The sequence below is a fragment of the Dipteris shenzhenensis genome, chromosome 28 (genome assembly GCF_047967505.1).
Source record: "Dipteris shenzhenensis isolate YYH24624 ecotype China chromosome 28, Dip_SZ_1.0, whole genome shotgun sequence".
NCBI classification, from domain to species: Eukaryota; Viridiplantae; Streptophyta; class Polypodiopsida; order Gleicheniales; family Dipteridaceae; genus Dipteris; species Dipteris shenzhenensis.
In genome coordinates, this window is record NC_141623.1 from 51105799 (window position 1) to 51114131 (window position 8333).

General features: G+C 40.7%; 1 protein-coding gene across 1 annotated transcript; it reads left to right on the top strand.

The window, feature by feature from the left end:
- The first annotated feature begins 6236 nt into the window (after positions 1-6236).
- On the top strand, positions 6237-7822 carry LOC147883691 (large ribosomal subunit protein uL30y-like). The gene is made up of 6 exons (XM_087399303.1): positions 6237-6497; positions 6574-6671; positions 6752-6809; positions 6908-6987; positions 7175-7277; positions 7372-7822. Exons 1-6 carry the CDS (start codon positions 6315-6317, stop codon positions 7585-7587), a joined length of 738 nt encoding a protein of 245 aa, XP_087255429.1. The 5' UTR covers positions 6237-6314; the 3' UTR covers positions 7588-7822.
- The last annotated feature ends 511 nt before the right edge of the window (positions 7823-8333 follow it).

The window sequence follows — 8333 nt, forward strand, 5'->3', positions numbered from 1 at the left end:
CAACCTCCCAGGTAAAGGCCAATGTGCCTTTAGGGGAGAAGATGGACATCCTAATGTCATCCGACGCCCATCAACACTTTGCAATGTGCAAAGCGCTCTGAGGATAAACTTTTCGTAAGAAGATCTGCAGGGTTATCATCTGTATGAATCTTGACAAGCTGAATACGCTTGTCCTCAAGCACTTCCCTGATGAAGTGATACTTCACTTCAATATGCTTAGTCTTCGCATGAAAAACGAGATTTCGTGCCAATTGGATGGCGCTCTGACTATCACAATGCAAAGTAGGAATCTCTCCTGAAATGCCCAAGTCTTCCACTAGACGTGTAAGCCATATTGCTTTCTTGCAAGCCTTAGAGGTTGCAATATACTCTGCCTCAGTAGTAGACAAGGCTGTGCTGCCTGCAAACGAGAGACCCATGACACTGCACCGCCTGTGAATGTGAAAACATATCCTGTAGTAGACCGTCGGTTGTCTACATTCCCTGTAAAATCAGCATCTGCATAACCGAGGATTGATATATCCTTCCTCCCAAAGCAAATGCATAAATCCCTTGTACCATTCAAGTATCTCAAGATACTCTTCACTGCCTCCCAATGCTTCTTGCTAGAATTAGCCATATACCTGCTAATAACTCCCACTGCATAAGCAATATCTGGACATGTAGCAACCATGGCATACATCAAGCTGCCAACTGCGGATGCATAAGGGATCTTTGCCATTTCTTGCTTCTGTCTCGAACAATCCTCATACCAAGTATGTGATTGGCATCATCCAAGTCCTTCATATTGAAGGTTGCATGCAACTTTTGCTTCAAAGCATCCACATCATGAGTAGACTGCCCAGCAATCAACATGTCATCAACATATAGGATCAAAATCAGAAGCCTACCATCCAATGCCTTCTTAGTATAGAGGCAATGATCTTTCTCACTTCTTTTGTATCCTTAGGATCTCAAATTTATATGGTACGACTCCCTTGGAGTCTGCTTCAGCCTAACTCTCAAACCGTTGCTCAGATTGACGAGCTGTAAAAAGTCTGTGCTCTATCTAACCATGCAATCAAAAGTAGTTTTTGCATCCTTCTAGGAACCTTTCATTGGCAAAAGGGTCCAAGAGATGCGATGAACATAAAAAATGGGTCATAACTCTCAAACTGTAGCTTGGATTGCTGAGCTGTTAAAAAAAAGTGATGTAATTTTTGTGCTCCATCTAACCATGTGGTTAAAAATAATATTTCTCATCCTTCTAAGACCCTTTTGCCAGAGAAAGGGTCCATGGAGATGTGATGGTGGTGAAAAAATGGTTATAACTCTCAAACTATAGTTCGGATTGAGGAGCTGTAAAAAGAAAAAAAGATGGAGTTTTTGTACTCTATCTAATCATGCAATCAAACGTAAATCTTTGCATCCTCCTAGGATCCTTTCTCTAGCGAAAGGGTCCATAGAGATGTGATGAACATAAAAAATGGGTCATAACTTTCAAATCATAGCTCGGATTACAGAGCTGTAAAAAGAAAAAGTGATGTAATTTTTGTGCTCCATCTAACCATGTAGTTAAAAATAATACTTTTCATCCTTCCAAGAACCTTTCACCAGATAAAGGGTCCATGGAGATGTGATGATAGTGAAAAAATGGTCATAACTCTCAAACTGTAGCTTGGATTTGACGATCTGTAAAAAGAAAAAAAGATGGAATTTTTGTGTTCTATCTAACCATGCAATCAAAAGTAAGTTTTTGAATAAAGAAAAAATATGTTTTTTTTGGGGGTTATATCTAGCCATGAAATCAAAATTAAGTCTTTCCATCCTTCTAGTATCCTTTTGCCAATGAAAGGGTTAGTGAGATGTGATGAGAATTAAAAATGGTCATAACTCTCAAACCATAGCTTGAATTGATGAGATGCGAAAAGATATATTTATAAAAATCTATCCAACCAAATGGTGTAAATAATCTTATAAGGAAAAAATTACCTCCCAATACAAAGAAAGGGCTAGAGAGGGTTACATTCCAAATATGAGTCTATGCATGGTGCGTTAAGCATATACATAATGAAAAAGATAGATAGTATATATATGGTGCATTGAACCCTTTTGTTAGTGTGAATGGTGTCATGATGGCATCCATTTAAGAGCACACATTTCCTACAACCATTGGATTCCAAGAGACTCATGTGCATTACAATTATTTCCCTTGATGCTATGCTACTAAGGATTTCATGGTGAAACATATCCTTGATGCTATGCTACCAAGGATTTCATGGTGAAACATATATATGTTTTTTTTGGGGGTTCTATCTAGCCATGAAATCAAAATTAAGTCTTTCCATCCCTCTAGTATCCTTTTGCCAATGAAAAGGTTAGTGGAGATGTGATGAGAATTAAAAATGGTCATAACTCTCAAACCGTAGCTCGAATTGATGCGATGTGAAAAGACATATTTATAAAAATCTATCCAACCAAATGGTGTAAATAATCTTATAGGGAAAAAATTACCTCCCAATACAAAGAAAGGGCTAGAGAGGGTTACATTCCAAATATGAGTCTATGCATGGTGCGCTAAGTATATACATGGTGCGCTAAGTATATACATAATGAAAAAGATAGATAGTAAATATATGGTGCATTGAACCCTTTTGTTAGTGTGAATGGTGTCATGGTGGCATCCATCTAAGAGCACACATTTCCTACAACCATTGGATTCCAAGAGACTCATGTGCATTATAATTATTTCCCTTGATGCTATGCTACCAAGGATTTCATGGTGAAACATATCCTACCATTAGTACATTCCGGTAGGCTCATAAAGTGTCCTTGCCACCACTACAAGCTTAATGAAGTGTTCAACATCCCTTTCACTGGAAAAAGGGGTGACAAAGGGTTCATCCACCCAACCAATACAAGTCATGATGATGAAGCCCAACAAGAGGGGTTTCAAGGGTTCATAAACCCCTTTGCTAGCAAAACGGATGCTAAGGGTTGCATTTCTCCAAGGAGTCTTTTTGAAACCATGGAAAATTAACACGATGTCATTATCCCTTGTGACATAAGGGTATTAATCTAAAGTCCTCTCTCTCTCTCTCTCTCTTCTCTCTCTCTCTCTTACCCTTGTGTGTGTGTGTTCCTTTTATCATGAGTTATAGGTACTATAAACAAGTATAGTGCATGTGTAAAATAATATCCTTTCACCCAAAGATGTAGATAGTATGTAAAACTATTGTGTGTGTGTGCGTGTGACACACACACACACATACACGCACACACGCACACACATACACACACACACATACACCCACCCACATACACAAATTTGAGTACGTGATTTGAGTTAAGGACTCATCTTGTTCCAAAGACATCCTATGATAATTACAATAGTAAATGGTGACTCTTGGACTTAAGTAAGACTCCAAGACTTCAAGACTCACATTGCACATGGTTGAGTAGAGTACTTCCTTCGGAGGACATATATTTCACCCTTTTTCCAAGAAAGAGTAGTTTGGGTGGCTGTTTTTTGAAGCTATCTTGGCAATGCAAGCTCAAAGCTCGAGGTTTTAGGCTCGGAAAAGGGAATCCCTCCTTGCATGTTAGTGTCCACACAAGGTGTTCTTGCATGGGAGCTTGCGACACTTGTACTTTCATCACCATGTGTGCTTGCAGACTCTATTCCACTTATACCTTAACCTTCCCAAATTGATCTTCTTTGGATTTTTCCAAAAGATTGCAACTTCTCTATCAAGGTGCAGGTTGTTGTAGCTGCTCGTGGGACCACACAACTTTGAATGCTCTTTCTTGAGTCATGAAGAGTGACACCTTATGCAAGGTGCTCCCCCTGATTTTTGTATTCGACAATTCTTGCATTTCCACTGAACATAGTCACGAAAATTAATGACAGTCCCATTCTGGACCATGTGACTTATGTTTCCCCCCCTGTGCACGTGGAATACCTCTTAACTGCATAAATCCTCTCCTCATATCTTGGTTAACAATCTCATAGGGTGGATCAAGCATTGGGGTAGTGTCCATTTTAGCATTGAGATCCTCTTCTGTGAGTCCTTGTTCAACCCCAGGAACATTATCATGCATATGAATATAGGCTTGGGCATGACTCGATGCATCCACAGTATGCCTAGTCACAACTCATCTTTAAGTGGAAGAACACTTCTAGTTACATGCATTTCTGATTATGCATTCGTAGTTGCAACTTGTACTCGATTTCTGCTCACATCTCGTCTCCCCCTTCCCTCCATGCTTTACTGATGAATTAGAACAAAATCAATACTGGTTTGGACATGACTCGATGCATCCACAGTTTGCCTAATCACAACTCGTCTTGAAAGTTATGGACGAACATTTTTAGTTACATGCATTTTTTATTGTGCATTCGTAGTCGCAACTTGTACTCTGTTTCTGCTCACTTCATTGCCATCTCATCTCCCCCTTCTCTCCATGCTTTACTAATAAATTAGAACAAAATCAAAATCTCACAACTCTACACCGTAAATCCTTAACTCAAGACTCCTTACTAACAATTGCTTTTTTCTATGTTGGTGTTGCAAGTTATGTTGACATGAAGATCTTGTTGAAAGAATGATTTCCCTTCTAATTTCTTTATGTTGGGATCCTTTTCATCTCATTCTAGTGGTAGGAAGACTAAGCTAAACTCTCTAACAAAGGAGAACAGGTTTTCCTTACGTTTCCATGCAATTCTCGTGTTATTTGCATGTTGAAACTACGTTGAGTTGTACATAAGCATTTAGATGTCATGGTAGTTGTTTCGCTTGGTGTGAGTTATAGACGAGCATCTAGATGTTGTGGCAATTCTTTTGCTTGGTGTGCTTCTTCCTTGGATTGAAGAAGCAAGAGACATGGATGATGGAATGAGCAATCATGCATGGATATTTTGCTAGAAATTATAGAATCAATGGTGCCTTGATGGTGGATCAAACTGTGTAAGACTATCAAGGGACCATTCAAATGGATTTTATCCAAATAAAATGGGAATTTTCCTTAACAATGGAAAATGTCGATGTGATTTCCCTTGCCTCCTTAAAGTGGATTCTCCACAAGTAGGTAGCCACATTGCTAAGAGGCCCAAGATAGGGAACCAATCTTTGCATGGACTATATCTCCATTGCCTACTTGATGAGAGAATCCCTTTTTAAGAAGTAAAATATGTGTTGTGATACATAGTAATAAAAATGATTGTGTTTTTGCATCTTTTCATAGTGCTATCTCCACTAGTAGGCAATCGCTAAGAGGCACATGATAAGGAATGAACCATGCTCCCATCATTTTGACGAGAGAACTCTTTTGGACTTATGACGTGATGTTTTATTTTTCTTGGTTCTTATGTATCTTTCTAGATGCTTCCTCATCATCAAGTAGGCAACTATGTCATTAAGAGACATTAGGTGGAACCATCAAGTGCCTTTGTGCAAAAAGATCTCAAATGCTCACTATGATCATGTGTCCCTGAGGCATGTGTAGGTCTATAGGGAGAAGGGGGAACAACACCCAGAGAGCATGGATGAACCAAATGATGGGGACTGAAAAAGCCTTAGAGGAGCTATGCAGCTCATAGAACACCCAAGGCTCGAACAAAGACAGTTAGGCCATTGAGCCTGAGGCGATGAAAGGGAGGGAGCAATTTTACTCAAAAGTGTTGCAATCCTTGTCTACAATCCCATAAATAATGTTGAATGAACTCCTCAACAGAGAGGCAATGTGGGCAAGTAGAGGAAGTTCCAAACTTGGTACCTCTACTCATTTACATCCTACTCATTTACATCAATCCCTTTAGGAATAGAAAGGCAAAAGAAAAGAGTGACTTTTCTTCTCCTGAGAGCCTTCTCAAAAAAGAAAATTTGAAACTCCTCCCAGTGAGAGGCTTTGCTAGGCTTCCAGGCCCTAACAGTGAGCTAAAACGTTTTGCTAGGAGGCCCTTCTCATGCTTTCTTGCAACAAACCACTCCCACAATCACATTGCAAGTATTTTATGGGGACACCCCCATATATAAGGAACACCCCCATATATAAGGAGGGATGTCCTCCAAGCGTGAGGTTAAGCCTGCATCCAAGGTGACTAACCAAGTTTTGGGAAAGCCTCAACCTAGGTTAAGTCTCAACGTAGGTGAAATCTAGCCAATAGTGGGAGTGATGGGAAGCGTGGATCAAAGGAGATCGGACGGCTACGGGGATGCCCTAGAGTTGGCAATGAGTGAATCAAAACGGGCAACAAGCCCGAACTTCTGTTTCTTTCTCAGATTTGGGCTGCTGCTCCTGCCCTCCCCCTAATCTGTGTTTCGTCTTCCGCTACCATGAGCTCTGAGGAGGCTGTAGCTCCTTCCGTTCCCGAATCCGTCTTGAAGAAGCGTAAGCGTGACGAGCAATGGGCCTTGTCGCGTAAGAGGCAGGTTCAGGACGCCAAAGTCAAGAGTTTGGCAAACCGAAAGGTCATCTTCAAGCGAGCCGAGCAGTACATCAAGGAGTACAGAGAACAGGCAAGGGTCATGCCGCCTCTTTTCCGTGTGGAATTGACCTTGTTACTTGTAGCGTGACGTTGCTCATGTTTCGCAGGAGCAAGACCTTATCAGATTGAAGCGCGAGGCTAAGCTGAAGGGTGGTTTTTATGTCGATCCTGAAGCCAAGCTTCTGTTTGTCATTCGTATTCGGGGGTAAGTGGAAGTACTGTCAGCTTGGACCCTCGTAGGTTTTTGGAATCTGCAGTGTCTGAACATGTCAAGGCTGTTTGTAGAATTAACGATATGCACCCCAAGACCCGGAAGATTCTACAGCTGTTACGCTTGAGACAGGTAAACTGGACCGACTCTTTTATTTTTCTTTTGCATTCTTTTGTAAAACGGCTTATGCGAGATCGTCTGAATCTTCCGAGGCCTTGAAATTTTTATAGATTTTCAACGGAGTGTTTCTAAAGGTGAACAAGGCGACCGTAAATATGCTGCGTCGGGTCGAACCTTATGTGACATATGGGTAACCTCTCTCTAACTTTTATGATCGGTATTTCCCGAATATCTAGCTTTCTAAAGCTAATCCAACGAAGGAAGTTTCAACTGCCGCTTTAGTTTGGTGTTTATCCTGTTCTGCAATGCCAATGGAGAATAAACTAGTGCAGCGGTGCGGTTTAATCTTACCTCTGTTTTGTGGCTGGAATGGAAAGGTATCCAAACCTAAAGAGTGTTAAAGAGCTGATATATAAGAGAGGCTTCGGCAAGGTAAACAAACAGAGGATTCCTTTGACAGACAACTCAATCATCGAACAGGTGCTCATTCTGTCAGGTTACTCATGCCTGTTTACATTGCGTTGTGTTCTTTGATAAGGATGACTAATACTATTGTCCGGACGATTTATTGTAGGCACTCGGCAAGTTTGGGATTATTTGTATTGAGGATCTTTTACATGAAATCTACACGGTTGGGCCTCATTTCAAGGAAGCAAACAATTTTTTGTGGCCTTTCAAGCTGAGCGCTCCACTTGGGGGCTTGAAGAAGAAGCGAAACCACTACATTGAGGGAGGTGATGCTGGAAATCGGGAGGACAAAGTGAATGCCCTCATTAGGAAAATGAATTAGTTTTGATGGGTGTGGCCCTCTGTTAAATCAGTTCTGTGTGCTGCCCGACTTCAGAATGGCCATTGCAAGTGGGTGTGCTTGTGTTAACGTACAATTTTGTCTTCATGCGGCCCTCTTTTGATCCAAAGTTACTTGGGAGTTCTTTGGTTATTTATCTTAAGATACTCCTTGAACATACTGTTTTCTCAATTGATGATAACGCAACGAAGGAGTTGTGTTGTCATTTTTCATTTAAGCTTTCTGTTATACTATCATAGGCAACTTAAAAGTAAGCTTTGTAGTGTGCACCAGGTATCATCTTTCTTCTTTTAGACTTTGCAGGTAAGGTAGTAGGCTATCAGGGTCAGCATATTTACTAAGATTTAGTGATTTGGATGCTGAGACTGCCAAGATAGCAGAGAACTGTGTAGAACATTATCTTATTTCTAATCAGATTTGTAGCATTCATTGATATAGTTGATTCATCTTGGAAAGGAACGAACGTTCTGGTTTGCATTCTTTTACATGTCGGGCTCCCAATAATTCCATATTGGAGTGTGGCACCGTATCCATTGTGCTTTGCAGAGCTCATAGACCCCCCAACCCCCCTTCCCCCTGTAAAGGACAAAACGAATTTTATGGACTTTTGAATCACATTACCCTGTGGTTTGTTATTGTTCTGCTTTTGTTCTGCAGGGAGCGGTAGAAGATGGGTAAAACCTTGTGGTAGTCTCTATCCTGCAAAAAGGATTCTAGGTCGTTTGTTG

Bases quoted from the DNA above. Each gene is read 5' to 3' on its own strand.
- LOC147883691 (XM_087399303.1), top strand. From the start codon at position 6,315: ATGAGCTCTGAGGAGGCTGTAGCTCCTTCCGTTCCCGAATCCGTCTTG. The intron at 6,498-6,573 runs GCAAGGGTCATG...CATGTTTCGCAG, and splicing joins TCAAGGAGTACAGAGAACAG to GAGCAAGACCTTATCAGATT. The intron at 7,278-7,371 runs GTGCTCATTCTG...GATTTATTGTAG, and splicing joins ACAACTCAATCATCGAACAG to GCACTCGGCAAGTTTGGGAT.